Source organism: Mycteria americana, chromosome 6 (genome assembly GCF_035582795.1).
Source record: "Mycteria americana isolate JAX WOST 10 ecotype Jacksonville Zoo and Gardens chromosome 6, USCA_MyAme_1.0, whole genome shotgun sequence".
NCBI classification, from domain to species: Eukaryota; Metazoa; Chordata; class Aves; order Ciconiiformes; family Ciconiidae; genus Mycteria; species Mycteria americana.
Genome location: NC_134370.1, coordinates 66,921,202 through 66,941,570, shown reverse-complemented (window position 1 = coordinate 66,941,570; position 20,369 = coordinate 66,921,202). Strand labels below are relative to the sequence as shown.

The window sequence follows — 20,369 nt, the reverse complement described above, 5'->3', positions numbered from 1 at the left end:
TCTTGGGAAAATTTAAACAGGTAGAGGTGAGCAAACAAGCCTAACAGATAGAAAGAGGTAAAAGAAAGCCAACATGGTTTCTAGGAAAGGAAGCAAGATCATGGCTCAGTGACTTGTTGGAATTCTTGAAGACTCTTCCTGCCAGAACAGACAAGGAGAAGAGGGAAATGCAGTGGTCTTCACACTCCTAGCTTTTCCTAAAGGCTTATGATGGAGTTTCATTGCAGTAGTTAGTGTCTGACGTTTGTGGTATTGGAACATGAGAAATAACTGGTTTCAGTGGCGTGAACTGTAAGTAGGAAAAAGTACTGATAAAAGGTCCATTATCTTTCTGCCAATTCAGAATTTTTAGTCAGATACTGCAGGGAACAAAGGTTGCCTCTGGGCTTGTGTCTTTTGAGAAATGGATAGGCTGATGAGGTCAAAAATAAGATTTTGCATTTTTGCACATCCTAGGGAGGGAGGAGGCATTCATAATCAACAGCGCTGGTATACAGTGAAAGATTTAGATTTTGTAGGATCTTTTGGCCTTTCAGCTGTGTTGCAGATTGCATGCCTTTCTAGATGGAAAACACCAATCTTCATTAACCCTGAGTGAATACAATGTGGCATTTGTGATCAGTGGCTCCGATAGGCTTAACTTTTACTTTTCTGTTTCCTCTGCGTAATTATTTATTTTGAAGAGGTATAATGATTCTCTGGGTTGGTATACAGACTAGAGAGAAATTGGTCCTCTTTCTTTGTTTATTTTTGCTTCCTGGTTAGATCAATGCAAAAATATGTGAATATATCTGTGCATGTGCCTGTGTTTGCATTTCTATATCTATTTATGTGAATGTCTACATCTTTTGAAAATGGCCATTCTGGAAAAAAATTACTGTCTCTAAATGCATGGCAGAGTACTTTGAATTTTACACCTGAATTTGACCAGATCTTCCTTGTAGAAAATACTGGGGTTTCCTTATCAAGTTCTTGCCAATTTAAATAGGAAGGTGACTGTAGGAGATGCTGAAATTTTAGCCTAATTCTTACTGAGGTGTGTGTATATATATATATGTATGTGTATATATAAACTGTGCTTTGAACCCCTGGAATTTTACTTAGACACAGGGGTTCTGCTATATACACTTTTAAATTTCAGGTTCAGAATCCTATAATCTGCAAGGTGTTTGTCTGAATTAGTTTGACAAGTCTTTTTATCTTTTAGCTCAGCTGATAGAAGTATGTTGAACTTACTAAAATAAAAAATTTTAAAAAAACATCCTGGACCCAAGCCATCAAATGTCTTTCTCCTTCTGTACTCTTTCAGCATGATTTGTAGAATGCTAAGGATTTCTGTGTTTGCTTAGCTTGGAATTAGCCTTGTATTTCTACTTTAGTTAGTGGTCATGAGCAGTCAGCAGGTTGAAGATATTTGTTGGTTTTGTGTAGTTGTGTCATACATTTTTGTGTAGCCATTTTGCCTGCTCTGTTTTCATTAAGGCTCTGCCTGACCATAATTAGACTGCTGGGTACACATTAATATTCTGCTGAGGATCTACTTGTTAGTTTTAATAATGTCATCCATCAAGCTCTAGCATGTACAGCAATATTTGCGCTGTAGTAGACAAACAGAGAAACACTGCAGTTATTTATAAGAACACTGGCCAGTAAGTTAGGAAACTCTGTGTGGATGTTTTTATTTATTGGAAAGTTAAACTGATGCTCTAAAATGAGTCCATCAGTCTAATCAGACTTTGTTGTTCTTGAAATGAGAGAAAAGTAAAAGATTGATGTTAGATTTCCATTTACAATTTATATTTTATATCTCTTGTTTAAGAAACCTGTAGACTCATGTTTCCTATCTTCGATGCCACAGTTTGTCTGCTTTTCTAGCTCTGTCTGTTGGTCAGAAAGTACTATCTCCACCTTGGTCTTGTCTGGGTCCAAGTATGGATGAAATTCCTGACTACATCTCTCTTGCTCTTGACTCCTGATCAGTTCTGGGGAAGTAGTGGTGCTCCTTCTGATCCCGTTGATGACCTTCTACAAGTGTCTGTTGACTTGGACTTCAGAAAAGCAGCATTGTTCACTGGAGTTGCTCTGTCCATCCAGATGGTTTTCCCTGTGATTCTTGCCTGACCTTCCCTATCTGGACACATACTTAAGCAGCATCTGAAGTAGAGATGCTTTCCTGAACTGGGCCTCAGATCCTGCAACACAAAAATATTGCTTAGGACTATTGAAGTCCTAAGCTTTGTAGGTTTTTTTTCAGAGGTGTCAGTTGCCTCATGAGAGTCTGATAACTTAATTATGTTTCAATTTCATGTCTCTTCCTCCCCGTGTCTCACTTCCTTCTTCCATTATGTTCTCTGATTTGTCCCAGATTTCTTTCTATGTGTTTATCTGTCTCACTTGGATCTTCCCATTTCCCTTCTCCCTCTTTGGAGCAAAGTGAGGAGAAGAGGTTCTTGGCACAGGCCTCTCGCATGTTTGCGTTCTCTGCGATGTCTCTCTGAAACTGAGGAATGGGGAAAGGTGCCATGCTGTCGGCTCAGAGTAAAGGTCTTTGATTCTGAGAGCATTTGGTCCTTTCCATGATGGGCCCCAACTCTTTGACTGCTGCGGTTTGTGTTGCAGCGCAGAGGTGTGTTCGCTGTGATGGTTAGATCCTTGGGATTTTCTTGTCTGAATGACAGATTTGAAAGTGATAACTTTTGACTGAGGATCTCAGAACAATCCCTCTCTTTTCTATTTTTATCTTTATCTGTGTCGCTTGTTGCATTTTCAAACATGGGAAAACTGTATTCCATGTAGTCCATATTTATTCAATGAATTGGTGTGTCTACAGAGATGCAGAATACCCACTCATGCAGTGTCTGTGAGCCACAACATGGTCTAAACACTGAAGTAAATAAAGCTTTTTGGCTTTACACTGAAGTAAAAAACACAAAGACCAGCCTTCTGGGGGTGGGAACTAAGTAAAAGAAGCCAGGAAATGGCTTAATGCGCTTTCTCCAAAGCCAGTGGTAATACTCCTATTGATTTCAGTAAGATTTTGATCAAGCCCACAGTGATTATAATAGCTGGTACAATTAGATCGGATGTAATACATATTCAACTTGTTTTCTGTGAATGCCATGAAGCTGTTTATGCTATCATTAATCAGCTGGCTTTGTTGGGAAGTGCATCTCATTACATGGCAGCTGACAGGAGGCCACTGCCACTGGGCACCAAAGCAGGCTTGTACAAAAATATCCTATCTGCGTAGCTGAAAAGTACAGCTGTTACCGTTGCAAATTCTCTCCATGAGCCTGCGTGGGGCTTGACAGCTGAGAACCCCTACAAACCATGGTGCAGTATCAGCATGTAGTTTTCATTCAGGGGCATACAGATTTGATTCAGAACTGGAAATGTCACCCAGACAGCATACAAGTATATAGGAGCTTCTGCATTTCCCAGGGGTGTTGTATTTAGAAGCACGTGAGATTAGAAGAGGCAGTTCTCCCCTTGTTGGTCCTGATATTTAGCACAAAGACGTAGAGCAAGAACATGAACATGCGTGCATGGAAATGTCCCACTGGCTTCTGCAGGATACTGTGACAGTAAGTTTCTTTAGTGCTGCTTGCAGGTGCAGTCCCCCTGTGAGCCTCATGTGCTGTCATTTCTGAATTCAGACTATAAAGGCCTCAGGACTGGGACTGTGCCTTGACTTGTGTCTGTGAGGCACCAGGGACTCTTCTGGCTGCTGTCAGTCATCACAATGAGCGCGGCAGTATTCATCCAAATTTGTGTTTTCTTTCACAGGAGCTCGAGTTTGAACATGAGAGATTTCTTTTTATTAAGTGTGAGAAAAGCCCATGCTGGTCTTTTTCTTAGTGAAAATTTCTCTCTAGCTTGTATTACTTTAAAGGTGATATTTTATTTTTGAGTAATTTAGAGAAAGAGGTACTAAAGAAAGTAGATCCAGGACATACTAAAATATCTCCAGCTACATTACTTCTGAAATTAGCCATTACTTCTCCTCTGTCAGGCTGGTGCTGTGATGTGTTTATGTCTGCATAAAGTACCATGCGGGTCCTTCCCTTCCTGTGGGGTGGAAGTCGGAACAGACAGCTCTGGGAACCCAGAGGAGGGCCCGTTAGGTTAATAGTCACTTTAACCTGATTTGGTGAGTGTGTGTGCTTTGTGCTTATGTCTGTCTACCCCAATGACAGTCTTTCCCTAATAGCTTTTTAACCCCTTGGCCAATTTGAGTCAAACTTGAGGATATGGATCTCAGAAATACTAGGCTTTTGGAAGTTTTCTGAAAACTAGGAAACTGAGTAGAGGAGAAAGCCCTCTCCCTTTGATGCTGCCACTGAGGGAAAGATTGCATCACCCACATTTACATCAGAAACCCCAAGTGGAAGTGCAAATGTGTAGGAAAACAAGCCATTAATTTTGCAGTAAGTTTAGGGGTTTTTTTTAATTGTCACCTCCCCTTCCACCATACTATCATGCTCTGCCAGAACAAATGTGCTGACTGTGGTACTGCGTGAGGGAGAAGCAGGGCCATGGCACTGCCTTAGTCTCCTCTTCCTGCCCGCTGACGTGGAAGGATCATTTTCACTCCCTACTCCTGGCAGCAGAGGTAGTAGTCAGTGTGGAGGTATTAGGGACCAGCTTCATTTTCTTGCATGATACAAGCTTTTCAGCCCAAGTTCTGACTTCGAGTAACTCAACCCTGTTAACATTATCAGGCACAAACCCCAGGTTTGTCAGTTTTCTCAAGTCAGGCAGGCTGTGAGGTTAAATCAGCACTCAGCAAAGAATTAAAACAGAAGGGCTGAACCAAGAATTGCTAAATAAGTTTATCAGTGCGTGTGTTGGCTGGCAGCTTGACAAAGTGAAGCCAGGAGCTTAGACAGCCCTGTAAGTCAGGATGTAGGAGCTGTAATTGAGAAGTATCACAGAAGCAATTTGGAAAAGCATCTGTTCAAAGTTTGATTACTGTGAATCATCCTGTTCTGCTGGCCTGCTCTGCTAGTTGCCTGAGCTGCTCTTATTTTGCCAAGAGAACAGCTTGACACGCATACAGTGCCTAAAAATAAAATACACTTTAAATATTAACATGTTTCAAAAGTATAGATTCATTCACTTTTTGAGACTAACAATTGCTTAGTCATTCTTTAAGAACATGGAAAGAATTTAATTGAGAGCCGTGGAAGAATGCCATTCATCAGCAGCACAGGTGTTCGGCCATCTCTGAAACTGTCCGGTTCAGCAGGCTGCGCTGAAACTCTCCAGACACTGAAACATTGTTCATGACACATTGCTGAATGTTGTTGAACGATTGCAGGACTGATCCTTGCTCGTGAACCCAGCCCCAACCAACACCACGGCAGGCTGAGATAGGCATGGCTCAGTAAAGCTCTTGAAACTGTTAAAAGTATCTTTTAATTTATTTGAATAGCTTCATGAGTTTCTTAGTGTTTGCAATTACGAGAAAGAACAACTGGAACTGAATGCTGGACCCTGACTGTTAGCTCTTTAAGCAGATGCTGTTTGGTACAGAGACTCCAAATATTTTTTCTGATTTATTGCCAAGTCTGACCTTGTCTCTTCATTCTGGAAGGGAGATACTGAGGAATTTGAAGGCTCCAGGATCCCTGCTGCTGAATTCCATGTTCCTCTTTGTTTAGCAGTCTCATTAAAAGCTCTGATTCTTCTGATTCTGATTCTTTTTCTTCATTCCCCTTCATTCTCTCTGAACTTGGGCCCTCTGTTGAAGCAGATGGCTCAGATGAGTTGCAGGGACAAACTGACAAATTCAAAACTGGAAGTCACGGAACTCATCTGAAAAAGCAAGATGAAAATAGCCTCAAAGCTGGCTTTGGGACCCTGCACCATTTGCAAAGCTGCAGCTATTGCAGGCAATGCCAGGGTTGTTTTTCCATTTCTTGGAAGATTATAACCTTTGGATGGCAACCCATCCTGAGAACAGGATGGGTGTTAGCGGACTAACATAGGCATGTGGCAGTGTGGTGAGCATGGGACATGATAGGCCTCGAGCACTTTCCTTTCTGATGGCAGAGTTGTTATTTTTTTTTCTTTTGGTGAGTTATTTATTTCCTGAAAGATGCAGCTTAGGGGACACTGAACCAATTCTTGAGTTCAGGCCTATTCCACCAAGTAGGACAGGTCAAAATTAAAATACTGAAATGTTGAAATAATTTTGTTTTTTAATAACATCTGAAGAAGTGAAGGATGAGATTAATGAAGGCTGTTTAGAGAAGGAACAGGTGGAGCTCTCTCCTCTTGTCAAGCAGTCCAGCAGGTGAGAAATGTGGACTCATTTCTAGCCTCTGACTCTCTGCTTCAGCCACTGAAGTGAAAGACAGTTATTCATACAGCTCCACAAATGCTGAATCCAGTGCTCAGTCCTCCTGTTGCCTTGGCAGGTTGTCTGTCTTTTGCATATTATCATGCCAATATTTGCATGCACGTGAGAAGCGAAGATCCTGCTTAATTCTACGACAGGTTGTAGAAAGGACCAGCAGGTTCATCTCTGCAGAGCAGTCTACATCCAGTTAACAAAATGAGGCCAACAGAAGACTTTCAAATCCAAATGCCTTTGAGCCCCAGGCAGGGGTGACTTTCAAGGGCCAGAATCCTAACCCTGAGTTACAGTTTGGATTCCCAGTTGTTGGTGATGGGTTTTTTTGAGTTCACAGTCACATGTTCCTGTAGTCTTTCAAAAGCACTAGATCTCTCCCAACTTCTGCTGGATCTGATTCCTTTTTGGTGTAAGATACACTTGAACAACCTTGTCCCCTGTGCCTGTCTCTTTTTCTTTCAATAGCTTGTATCCCACTGATTTCCATTGCTTGTTTTTATAGGGTTCTAACAGCTGTCCTTTCCTTATGCTATGTGCCATTTTTTGTCCACACTAAGGCACAGGCCTCCCTGCCTGAATACTTCAGTGTCCTCATCAGGCCTTGTTGCAGTCCAGCTCCCACCTTTCCTCAAGTGAAGCCATGATGCCAGAAACATATGACCCAGGGTTGTAGATCCATTTTTCTCCAGCAGCAAGTACACACAGAAGTTGTCAGAGAGCTCATCTTCCCTTCTGATCTTACCTCCTGCCCGCCTTGACCCCTGCCTCCCACAGAAGTGACTCTCTGCTGCTTACGAGATCAAAGTCATGTTTCTTGAAGACTTCTGGAAAACCCATATTATCTCCATTTGCTACATTTCTGTCCCCGTCTCCTCTCAATCCCTAATCTCTTCTCATCTGTCTTTCCCCCTTGTTCACTAAATTTGAATTATGCCAGGCTTCTGTATACTTCCCAGCACTGTATGTTGACTCATCCAGTCGATCAGTCCCTCCCCAAGTGGAGTACTTCTCTCAGATCCACCTAGCTAGCTCTTCCCCTGCCTTTCCTCTTAACAGGAGTACAGCTGTTGTAATATATCTTACTTTGGGTAATTAAGCCCATGTATTTCTATGTGTGTGCATGAGCACGGAGACTTTCAGCACTGTGTAATGGTGTCTATAAACAGATGGTGAATTAGCTGCCAGGGTTTGGGAATCTATATTCGGGAATGGTGGTTTGATTTGGACTAAATATCCAAAATTTCCTATTTAACTAGAGAAACAGGAATGCAGAAAGGAACTCTGTTTTTGCCTGTTTGAGATCTGCATTCAGCAGCAGCCCGGGCTCCTGTCGCTGGGGAGTGTTCGGGAGAAGCTCTCTGGAATGTGTCTGTTAGCATATCAAAGTAGAGTAAACATGTAGATGATACCCTGCTTCCTCTGCTCCAGTTAATTAAGCCACTCCTTATGTCACGTTAGATGGAGAGGATTTATTAATGTGCTGTCATCTAGGGAAGCAATGGTTTGCTGAAGAGGAGGAGCCATGTTAATGGCATAGAGGATGTCATGCTGAACAAAGAGCAGATGTCAAATAAACAGGGTATTTATTTTTATCTCCTTCTTTGCTGAGGTCTTAGATCCCAGTGCTTTATTGTAAAATCTTCGAAAATTAGGGCTAGAAAGAACTTCAGGTGGTCTTTTAATGCATTCCCTTGCTCCAAGGCAAGATCAGTGATACCCGTGTCACTCCTGATGGATATCTGCTCTATGAGGCTAACCAGTATACTTGTTTCCAGCTTTTCTTGAATTATAATGAACGCCATACCTCTCCTCAGGTATGGTCAGAGTAGTGAATATTAATGCTCGTGACCACAAATCCTTCTTGGATGGCATTGGAAAGGCATGTGGTTTTCAAAGATTCGCATGCCAAACCTCTGGGGGTTTCCGAAGGTTGTCTGCTCTTTGCTGGCATAATGCAGTGTTAATAGCCTGTCTGGCATGTTTTTGTAGGCCTTGGTTAAAGCTTCTTCTAGGCCAAAAAGGTGTTAGAACATCTGTTGGCTTTCTTCATCTCAATGCATTTGGTATCTGAAGTGACCTTTTACTAGCTTGGGTGAGGACAATTACCCCTAAAGTCATGAGAGGTCTTGATCCCTAGGGCTTTTCAACTGCCTGGGCAGCCCCTTGTGCGCTGGGAGAGGCTTTGCTTGAATCAGCGAATTAGCACAGTGTAAATCCAATGCATTAGAATAAGGCTCTTGATATCTTGGGGAATGTCTGTGTGTGGGCAAGTTAGTAAAGGAGCAGATAAATGATTCATCCATTAAACTTAAAAAACCACAGGAGGGTTCCCAGGAAACATAAAAGTCCTGCAGAAAGACTGAAAGCTAAAGCTGACAGTTGGCCATGCTGGGGAAGGGATTCCACATGTCCATTAATTGCTGTCCTGCAGGGTAATTAAACAAAGAGAAAAGAAGATAGCAAAAGCACTCCTTCAAGCTCTAATGATTTGCAGAATCCTGCCTTCTTGCAGGTTTACAGACTTGAAGAAGTCTAGCCTCACAAAGGCATTTTTATCAGAAAGGTATAGAGTAGGGCAACTTGCATAGACAAACTGCAGTTAGATGTCAGCTAATCTGTTTGAAAATGGGGGCAGCGCATTCCTGCACAGAGTTCAGTGTGGGCTGAAAGAGTCAACTGAGAAGTTCTGTTGAGCTTCAGTGGTGCCATGGCTAAGATTTGGGTGTATCTGCATGAATCACAGTCATTTCACAAAGACTAAGGCACACAGTTGAATCTGGCTCTCACAATTAGTTTCTTGTGAAATGTTAGCCAGGGCCAGTCACTAGACTCTTGGGCACCGTAGCAAGATTTCAGTACCAAATATCTTTAAGTATTCCCAGTAGTCAGAAAAGTATCCCCTATAAAAGGTATTGTGTATTTCATTCATTTGTGCTATTAGGACCTTGTGTTCTGAGGAGTATTACATTATCAGCTCTAGAAACATCACAGCTAGTATTGTAAATATCAGGGAGAGATTTTATTTGTTAGTCTTTCAGGGTGTGTGTAATGAAAATCAAGAGATTCAGAAAGTAACTACGCTTTGTGCTTCAGCTATTTATTTTTCTTGCTGGGTTTTTGGGATTCTGACAGCAGTTGTGTATACTGGAAGTGACAGTGTTTTCAGAGTTACAAGGAAGAAGAGATTTTATTGGGCACTACAGGGCAACAGTCAGTCCCATAGGGGAGGTGTCCAGCCACAGAGTACACTGAGTTCTGGGAAAGCATGCTGCATCTCTGCAGGTCATGCTGGTTTGGAGGCAAGGAACAGAGTTTTATAGAGGTCATGTTGAAATTCAGGATAAGGTAGATTCTCCAAAGTAAGAAGAGGTTTCTGTGACAATGGGCACATTTGCAACAAGTTGGCTAGGTACAGAAAGTCAGGGTCTGATGTGTATTCTCAGAAGTAGTGGTGACTTCTTGTGTGATCTTACCAGTTATTTGAATGTTGTGTCTTAGCTCACTTTTCTGTAAAGCTGGTGTAGTACTTGCCAGTTTCTCAGTGAGGCAGGAAGGAATATATATGGGGACTTGGATACCAGTTTGAAAACCGTGTATGAAAACAAATGTGTGCTCTAGAGTTGGAGAAGTGAACTTCATATGCCCTTAGCTAGAGGTTTCTTGGAATTCCCAGGAATCCAGATCATCATCTGCCTGCAGAAATGGCATGGGCTTACCAATGCTCAAAAAAATCAGTGCTGGAAACTACTTCCTCCACTACTTTCTTCCATCAGCTAAAAGTAGGGGAGTTGTATACACAATATACCTGCCTGGATGGTATTCTAGCTTAAATTCTGCAGAATTACAAACTCCTTTTGAGGACTTTGACTATTCCTTTGTTATCTGAGTGCCTACCCTGTCCTGTGTAGAGAGTTGTATTTGGAGCAGTCCTATGTTGCCTTGTTTCCTCAACCACCTCCCACCCTGGAGGGAATTTAAGCCCTCAGCAGGGAGTGGATGTTCAGCCAGTTAACAAGGTCAACTGAATTGAACTAATTTCTTCCCTGGAATCATTTTTGTCTCTTGTATGGCACCAAGAGAATGAGACAGACAGTGGGTCATATTCTCTGTCCTTTGATTAAGTACAAACAGACGAAAAATGATGTTCCTATTGTCAGCGTAGATTTCTTACTCAGGCACATAGAGATTGAGCTTACTTCATATTTCACATTCCCTTTAAGACTAAAGGTATATGGGGAGACCTATTTGAAATAGGCTATGGCTGACTCCTTGCAGTGACTGGGAGCCAGTTCCATCGGATGGTCCATGGTGTCAGAAACTCTTCCTATATAAATACTTGAGTTCAAAACGTGACTTGCATTCGGTACAGCACTTCGCATGATTGTTAACTTGTTTTCGTACCTGACTGTAGCTGTCTCCCATGCATTGGTTGGTTGTACTATAATTCCTGTACTTGTGATTCATAATGAGTGTATTGTTTCCAGCGTGGTTTTCATTAAATACAATGACAATGAAAATTATTGCTAAGGAAAACAGTTTCCATGCGTGAATATTAAACTCTAATGGAAACCATGTTGTTACTGCAAGATTAACAGAAATTGGCATCTAGATGAGTATCCAGCATTAAGCCAAATTAATCTATGCCACTAAAATTGCATGTCTGGCTTTGAATTAGCACATTCTCATAAAATTAAGGAACAGCTCACCCTGTTAGCTTCTTCTGGATGATCCCCGTAAACCAAACTTGGAAGTGGAGGCTCAGTAGGACAGCAATGGTAACAACCTTAGCCTCTCTGTGTTGTGCATGCTGGGGAGGGTCCTTCCATGGATGCTGTTCTTTTTTCACCTGGATACTGCTGACTTCTTGGGACCTCTGTTTATTCAGCTGTAGAACAGGGATTGTGTTATTACCTGTCTTGGGGGCAGTTTAGTGGGTACTTCTTCTTTAATGTTTTTTAAATTTTGGAGCCTTTTATTTGTAGGCTTTATAGAAAGGAAAAGTATTCTTCATTTTTAAGTATCATAAGCACTGAAAGATTCCCTTGGTGACTGATTTGATGTGTAAATACAGGCAGGGCATCTCTGTCAAACGTATCATTGCAATTGAACGGAAAGGCAGAGCATGAATCACTTCTAGGGTTTCCTGATTTTACTTATGTAGGATGTTAAGAGAGGCTACAGGAGTGTAATTGATGGCAATGTGTGAGCTGCACAAATTGAAAATCGTGGGAGGATGAGAAAAACATCAGCTCAACACCAAACTAGTAACGGTGGGGAATGGGAGGTTTGCTCTGTGCATGTGGATATGCAGTGAGTCTCCATCTGTGCCAAGCAGACTTCAGGACTTCAAGTTTGGCTCCCTTCCCAACAGCAAATACATTGAGAAGAGGAAAGCTAGCCAAGTTTTAATCAAGTAAAAGTTCTGTATCCAGAGGTGGCTGGCAAAAGAAGAGATTAAAGTATTAGGAGTGCAATGAAAACAAGACATTAGAGAGTTGAAAGCTGGAGTACCTGGATAAACCACTTGCTGAGTGAATATTCCACAGTCGTCAGAAGGAAGCCCTGAGTGTTTCGAATAGGATGAAATGTGAACCCACGCACCACAACTTGTCTTCTTTCAGCTTTGGCTATCACTGTGGCAAGTATGTAATATCCTAATGCCTAGCTGAGCTGGTAGGATAAATGTAATCATTCCCCTTAGAGATATTGCTAGCAGAGGGCTCATTAGCTGGCAGAAAGGCCAACAGCTGCAAACTGTTTATGTATGACAACTTTTTGGATAAATCTGAGTTTACACAGTTGCCTGTGTCCTAAGGTTTTGCTGTGGAAGTGTAGATAGCTTTGCGTGTTCAAACCCAAGCACAGAAGTTATGGACTGTAATTATGCAATTTCTCATGAGAGAAAGGAAAAAACCCTCACAGTTGGTAACAGTAAAAATAGTAATTGGCTTTCCTTTCCCTCTACCACTGATGCTCCTGCTTGACCTTTTTTGATATTAAAAATAGATTTGTGTTAATGGCTGGCAGTGAGTAGTGTATCTGGAAAGATAAGGAATTTTTTTCCCTGTAGAAAGCCACTGTCTGTATATTTGCATGAGCACAGGAGAAGTGTAGGTTTTTAAAAAAAAAACAAAAAAACCCAAAACAACAAGAAACCAGTTCGCCTTTCTTCCCTATTTTTCATTTTCACACACCTGTCTCCCAGACAGGGCCAGAAGCAAAATTACCAAATAAGAGAAGTTCCTCTTATATTATTCCCAGCCTGGTAGAACCACAGCATGCCAGGATTTTCATGAACATATCTGAATTCATGAAGTTTCTATTCCAGTTCTGCAGACTTGAAAGGCTCAGATAAAAATCTGGAATTTTAAGAGGCAAACAACAGTTTCCATTCATCCCAATGAAGAAAATAAATCATATTAATGCAGCTACCAAGGCATTGTACTACTATCATTGTCGGTTAAAGGTGTATTTTTCTCTGCTTATCAATTATATGGTTCATTGTATTGGGTTACAAAAAAGTTGCATTTATCTTAATGGTTCAGATATATTTACTAAAGAATTGTATTATGTTTGCAGATCAATAGCATATTTGCTATTTATGTTCTAATGAAAGAATTAATGGTACAATGTATTGGTCCAAAAGAAAACGATAGTCTTAGGAAATAGTTTGATAGAAAAAATATATTTCAAAAACATTTTTGAGGCAAGCTTTTTCAGGCTTAAAATGTTATAACCATTTGTTATAACTGGCTTGGTGTTCCAGAAAGACTTTTTTTAATAAGCACTCAGCAGTTCATGAGCTGGACTTCTTACTGAGTTCATTTCATGTACTGCAAAGTTTTCTGCTCTTCTAGGATTGAGTTTCCCTGCCCAGTCCGCTTCTGTTTCTATATTGTCTGATCCCTGGTCTCCACTGCAACAGAAGTCTTTAATAATTGTAATAATAAACTAATTTTAAATGTCTAAATTTTAAAATTGGTCATTGCAAATATTATAAAATGGCCACATAGGATTCACATTAAGCATTGAAAATAACTAATAAAAATAAGGTGACTAAGAGTCTGTAACTGAGCCACAGTCACTTTTTCAGCCACTGATGGATGTCCAAGTCCTCAATCGTTAGTTTTCCACCTTTGAATAATTAGACTTTTAGCACAGACCAGTGTTATTGCCAGTCAGTTTCAGTAGGGATTAGAACCAGTAAACAAAGACTTCAGAAGAATTACCGTTTGAGGTAATGTATTTGATATTTTAATTGACATTTAACCTCTTTTAATATATTGACAGAACTCTAGGCTATTTTGCTACACCACATCTCCCAAATAAGGAAATATTGCCCCCTTCCATCTCCAAGTGACAGCAAACATTGACTCAGCCTCATTTTATGAAATTTATCAGAAGGTAATTAGCATGAATCATTTCAAGCTAAACTGGCTTGCCTGATTGACCACTGAGCTTGAGATGCAGTACTGTTTTGTTGCTTCTCAGGTAAAACCTCATGTGTCAGATACAACTGAGATATATATTGGCACTGGGGAGATAATGGCAGAATAATCAAGTTTAGTAGTAGGAATGAAACACTTTCAGTAAGAATCCTGCTCTGGTCGTTGCTGTTGGCTGTACTGCTGAAAGGTAACCAAAATATCCCTCCCTATTTAATAAAAGTGTATTTCAGCTGAGTTGGGTCAGTTTATTATGAGCTATGTTTGCCTCATCCTCAAAAGGCAGAAGGATCTCCAGGAGCAACTTTTGAGTAGATGGTAGTTGTGCCACAGGGTCATAGCACACCATTGTGGGAAGAGCCTGGGCTGAGCAAGCTAGCGAGTGAAGGCAAACTCAACAGCCCTCACTAGTTTTCTTCTCTCACAGCTGGGGATCAGGATTACCAGCAGCCGATGGGCCATCACAGTTTTGTCTCCTGTGACAACACAGTATGCTCCAGTGGAGAGGCAGCTATGGAGTGGATTAGCAATTTGGCATGAAGCATCCTTCCTCCCAAGTACCCTGTTTCATGCATGCATGCTGGGAGAGGATTTAAGAACTCAAAAATCCACAAAGGCACAAATCTAAGGAAGCAGAGGATTGGCTGAGTCACCTAATTGGTCCTTTTCATCTTCTGTGACTGAAATATTCAATTTTTGCTTCCTTTTAACCAAAATCTGGCAGTTCCTCTTAATCTCATACCTTCTGCTATTTGCTTTACAATAAACTAACATTTTCCCAAACAGTATTTTCCTTCTGCCAAAAGTATTCCCAGAAATTGCTGATCCCAAGTAGGGTTGGAAGCAAAAGACTCTTATTGGTGAGGGTATTATTATTTGTAAGTCACCATAAGGGTGCATGGTAGCAGATATAAATCAGGAGAAATATCTACCTCCCTTTCAGAAATCAACCAGAAATGTTTTGTGATCTTTAAAAGAAACAGAAGGCATATTCATAGCCCAAGACACACTGCAGACACCTACAGTTGAGATTCTGTTCTATGACCTGTTCATTAGGCCATCAGGTGTGTGGACTGAGGCTGCAATCTCTTTCTCAAAGTAACATGCTGCTACTTGAGCAATTCCTTGACATCCTTATGACTATTCTGTGAGTAAAAAGCAAGTCAGTTTAAGGGTGCTGAAATCCAGCCTTCTATGGTCATTGATTTAAAAAGAATAAATCTTGATTTCATTTTTTGCATGTGGTATGAATCTGGCCTTCCACAGTCAGTGCTTTTAAAGTAAGCAAATGTTAGTGTCTGATTTCTGCACTGCCTTCACTCTCTGCTGCTAGTGCTGAATTAAAAGGCTATTGCCCATCCCTTCATTCCATCCAGAATCCCCCTGGCAACGAATATCCATATCCATATTGTTGTCAAAACTCATAAAAACACAACTGGACTTCTTCCAGGTCTAAAGTTTTACACAATTTGCACCCTGATAAACACAGCCTTGTCAACTCTGACAGAAGAAAAAAAAAAAAAAAGACATCATGTCTCCATTGCATGGTTGTGGTCTACTCGTTAAAGGCAGCTAGATCCTAGCTACCCCTCTGTGAGAACAGTATTACAGCGAGGAAATAGATTCCTTGTTTTCTGTTAAATATAAGCAAATATATTGTCTGTGAAAAAATTGAAAGGCATTTGTGGAAGGTCTTTACGCTTCCCCTTCTTCCAGCATAGCAGAAGGATGTGTGAAGTGGCAGGATGAACTCAGCATTTAGGTTGCTGCACGCTATCTGGAAATTTTGTTTTGTATGCACACTTGAGCTGTTTGTGTGGCTTTTGAGATGTGCCTGTTTAGCAGAGGAGGACTTGTATAAATAGAGACATCCTTAGGCTCTGTCTCTGTCTTTAATGTTTGTGCATAACTCCCAGTGGCTTAACTGTGGTTTCTAGGTGGCAGATGAAACAGAATCTCATCGGCAAATTGTCCTGTGCGTGGCCTGGGTTGCCATCACAACGTTTCCAAGTACAATGGCACTTTCTGCAGGGGACAGTTTGGATGCAGGAAGGGCATGTGAGGACTATTGTTTTTCCATAGCAGAAGTTTCATTCCTTTTTGACTTCAGCCTACAACCGTTTGTGGTGCCCACACAAACTGGCCTAGAGAGTACTGTGCAATTGTCCATGGGATCAAATCCTAAATTCCACTAAGTCATAGAAGACTTCTGCCACCTACATCGGCTTTGTGACTCACCATCAGGAGTTTGCCAGCTTTTCTGACTCTGCCACTCTTGCTTTCTTTAAGTACGAAAATAAGGGGAAAAATAAGATCTTTTCAGAGAGTCTCTGCTTTTATTGTTTTATTCCTTCTCCCCAGCTTTATTCTGAAAATAGGGAGAACTCCACTTAAATGTTTGTTAAGGCTACTTCACTGCATCTTCTAACATTATAGTAGGGGGCATTAATAGACAAGCTTAGATGAATTTTTGAGTCTATATGGACAGTGAAATATATTTTCCAATCAAAGCAGTGAAGGCGAGTGTGAACTTGTTTCCTGTCAGACAAAAGTCTAGACTGACTTCTCAATAGGATGATGAACAAAATACTCAGATGATTTTATGTGCAAACGGCTCTTAATATTTTTCATACTGGGCACATTTTTTATCATTTTGGTTGAGTTACTGCTGTATGTTTTGAGTGAATGAGCTGTTTCACTGATTCTGATGGGAACATTCTCTGTGTTTCTGTTGCAGGAATTGCTTACCTGGGAGGTGTCTGCAGTGCCAAGAGAAAGTGTGTTCTTGCTGAAGACAACGGTCTCAATCTGGCATTTACAATTGCACATGAACTTGGGCACAAGTAAGAACTTGTGCTTCCGTCTCTTTCTTTACTGATGTCACTGTAGCATACTTTTATTTGAAGCCATACAAGTGAAATAGCATGTCATGTGATGATTTTATAAATCTAGCAGATTGATAAATAACTTAATTTTTAGGAGGCTTATGTAAATATTCAGTTCAGCACACATAAATCTTTCTATTTGATCCTTCCCTATTTTCCATGCTATGTTTTGATTTTGAGTAGCATGAAGAGGCTTCATTCTCTTAAATGATTGATGGTAGTAGTTAGAGACAAATTCTGCTTTTGTTTATACCCTAGCATAGGTCCACAAAAATGACATCAACTTCAAAATCTTTGAACTTGCTAAGTTTTCTCTGAAGTTCAGGTGTCTATGTCAAAGATTTTAATAGTTAAATACTTTGCTAATTGTTTCATCTCTTCATGTGAAGTAATCTACTGTGGCTGAAATTGTAAACATCAGTGTTTTGAAAATACCCTTAAGCAGTATTATTTGATCAACAGAAAGAAATCATATAACTTGATTTATCAGCTCAGTCACAGCTAACTAACACACTTTGAACACCAACTGGAAAAAACAGCAAAGTATGTGATAATTCCTAGTCAGACAGAAATTTGCAGAATGAGATTACCAGGTACTTTCTGCAGGTGACTTGGAAGACTTTTTAAAACTGCCTGTAAATGTCCCATGGACAGAAGAAAACAAAATTGACTGGAAGAGTCGCCTGCATCGTCTTAGTGCAGTTAATGAGTTAACCCAAAGGTCAGCATCCACATTCACTGCTTTCCAGACTAAGTGTAATATGCACTTACTCATAATACTTATGAGCTTTTTTCCCTTTCCATTGACATCACTCTGGTTGCACTGTGTCACAGTTAGATTGTGTAAGGTATAGAATTAGACTAGGAACAAATTTATACAGGGCCAAGGACTGTACCTATGCGATTTTCAAGTATTCCTTCCTTTAGCATCTCTGGATGGAAGGTGAGAAATCCCACCATTGTTCCTTTAGTAAGAAGCTGTGCATAAGTTTTGTCTGCACCCTTCTGGACTCCTATCGTTTATGTGTCTGTGGTATCTTCCTTTCCTACAGTAACAAGTATTTGACAGCTAAGTCAGAGCCAATGTATCGTGTTCAGATTCTGGCCAATCTCATTCCATGACAAATAATTAGTTTATGGCAATGTATTTCAAAGTTGCATGGAGGATATTTAGGTTACTACCAAAAATGACAAGACGAAAATGAATCTCCTGCTCACCCTCCAGTGACACCAAAGGCAGTGAGCCAAACCGAGGGTGGTTTCAGCAGAAATGAAGGACATTTGGTTTTGTTTTTATTTAAATTGCATGCCAAGATGTTAAACTGAGCCTAAACGTAATAACAAATTAACCTGTGGGTAATGTTAAGGGAAATTCAGCACTCATCTTTGGATGGGCCAAGAGCAGGAGGGAAAAATACTTGAGCTGCAGAAAATCCAGCTGTGTAAAAGAGTGAGACTGGTCTGCCCTGGTGTTTGCCAAGTTTCCCAGCAGAGCTGTCAAGCTTCCTTCTAATAATGCCTTGCAAAAAATCCACAACATAAATAGGGGATGTAATGCTTTCAGATACAGCTCTCTGTTTCTGCAGAAAATACCAAACTCCATTTTCTTTTCTGAGTGCAATTTTGGTGGTAAGACCATAATGTCCTTTCTCTGATGGTTTTCTTTCTTTGCCTCCATCTTGGAAAACTAATTCAAGAGGTGGGTATGAGATGTCTAAAGGAGCTGACAGAGGGTGGCTTAGGTTCAGTACCCTGGAGGATTTGGACAGTGAGTGTGGTATCATGCAGAGAATCTGCTTCAGGAGAGTCATAGATCCAATTGTGGGGAGAGATGGAGAGCTTAAATGAGATTGCAGGTGAAGAAGGACAAATGATAAAGGAGACTGCATTTCCTAACAGAGCTGCCTCATGAGCCACTTTACCGAGGGAGAAGAGACTAGAACAGGCTCAGACAAGAGAGACTGGGAAGAGTACTTGAGTACTGGAGGGGCTTGGAGGGTGTGTAAGAGCCAGTCTAGGGACCTAAGGTGTCTGGGTCTGGGGGATGTAGCTCTGAGAAGGCAAGTGAGTCAGTAAGGCTCCAACTGAAGGAGCTAGCTGGGTTAGGTTAGGGAAGCTGCTGGCAGGATTCTGCTGCCACAGGTGTTTTGGGGACATGTTCCAGGTTAGCCTGTTTCACAATGAGTTGCAATTCTCTATCACACACTGGAGCAAGCCCTCTGGCCCTTCTGCCCCCTCTTCCATTGCTTAAGCCCAGCCATAAGAATGCATAATCAAACTCCAGTGTGCCAAATCAAAACAGAGGGGAAAAAATGCCATCTGTCTCATCACCCAACCTGAGCATCAAAATCATCCCTCTATGCTGTCATCCACCAGTGGCCTAGTTACTTATTTCAAAGTCTGGTCAATTTATTGGTGCCTTTCTGGCCTTGAAGTCAACAGGAGTCTTTTCGTTGACCTTACTAGGTGTCAGACCTCTACTTATTTGTCTGTTTTTGAACAGCAGCAGGATGCTCTGAGCAGTCCTGTTTCAGCACGTCTTGTGCAAATAGGATTGTTTGCACACTTTACCAACAAAATTGTAGTTTTTAAGTGACTGTGAAATGTAAGGAAACACATTGCAGAGTTGAAGACAAAGAAGCTGACGTGAGCTTCAGGTTTAAAAATGAAAACCAAGGAAACCAAGGTGCAATTTTCATAATAAAAAAACCCCCTCCAATCAAAACTTACATCCATATTGGCAAAAATATAAATTTTGGAGAGCCATAATTGTGAGCTTTATTGAAGGCTGATTTCCTTATGAGTGTAGAAAAGCTGAGATTTATTACTTCTTGCCCTAAGACTAACAAATGTCTGCAGAGATCACAAGCCCAGTTTGGCATTCACAGATAGTTTCTGATGTAGACTTTGGAAAAAGTGAATGGTTTACTAATTGATTTGTCAGATTCCTAATCTGCCACTAATGTCATTTGGACTCACTGCAAAAAACACTATTATGGACAGCTGCACTGTGAAAACATGGAGACATCATTAAATAGGTCCATTAGGGTGGTGCTTGTAGGTCCTATAAAAGTTCATCTTCAGGTTTAACCCGTAGAGTTGTTGTTGCTTGATGATGGGGTGAGTGATATAACTTTTATCTGTTGTATTTGTATCTTCAAATCTGGAGCGATAATTCTGGTCCATGGACACAAAGGGAGCATCCATTTGTATTTAGATACAATTTTTTCTACAAAGAGTCCAGGAGAAGAATTTTGCTGTTACAAAAAGGTAACAGGCAGGGGAGAGACCACTGAATATGTGATGAGGCTGCAAATCATAAACTTCTTACCATAAAAGACAGGACTTTCAGCAAGCCTCGTTCCTTCATTCAGCATGGTCAATAGTGGATGTCTTTTAAAATAACACACTTTAATGTAACCACAATTAGCTGGGTTTTATCCAGGGATTGCTGGGTGGAGTACTGTATTCTGACCTACACAAAAGGGAAGACACAGAGATCACAGTGGTCCCTGAAGTCTTAAAAAGTATAAGTCCAGGGTCTTCATATTATAAACAGCTTAATATGCTGAACACTTTCTTACTCTCATCTTTCCTCAGACTAGCAGGGCAACTCCATCAGTAAGAGCTTGAAAATGCCCTATTGTTGTCAACGGGATCCTCAATAGCGCTTCCCTCCTC

General features: G+C 40.8%; 1 protein-coding gene across 2 annotated transcripts in view; it reads left to right on the top strand.

The window, feature by feature from the left end:
- Nucleotides 1-20,369, top strand: part of ADAMTS17 (ADAM metallopeptidase with thrombospondin type 1 motif 17) — a 201,911-nt gene that overhangs the window by 57,720 nt on the left and 123,822 nt on the right. For both annotated transcript variants that reach the window (XM_075506313.1, XM_075506312.1), the window contains exon 8: nucleotides 16,541-16,646. In XM_075506313.1, coding sequence (XP_075362428.1) covers nucleotides 16,541-16,646 — 106 coding nt within the window. The remainder of the gene's footprint in view (nucleotides 1-16,540; nucleotides 16,647-20,369) is intronic.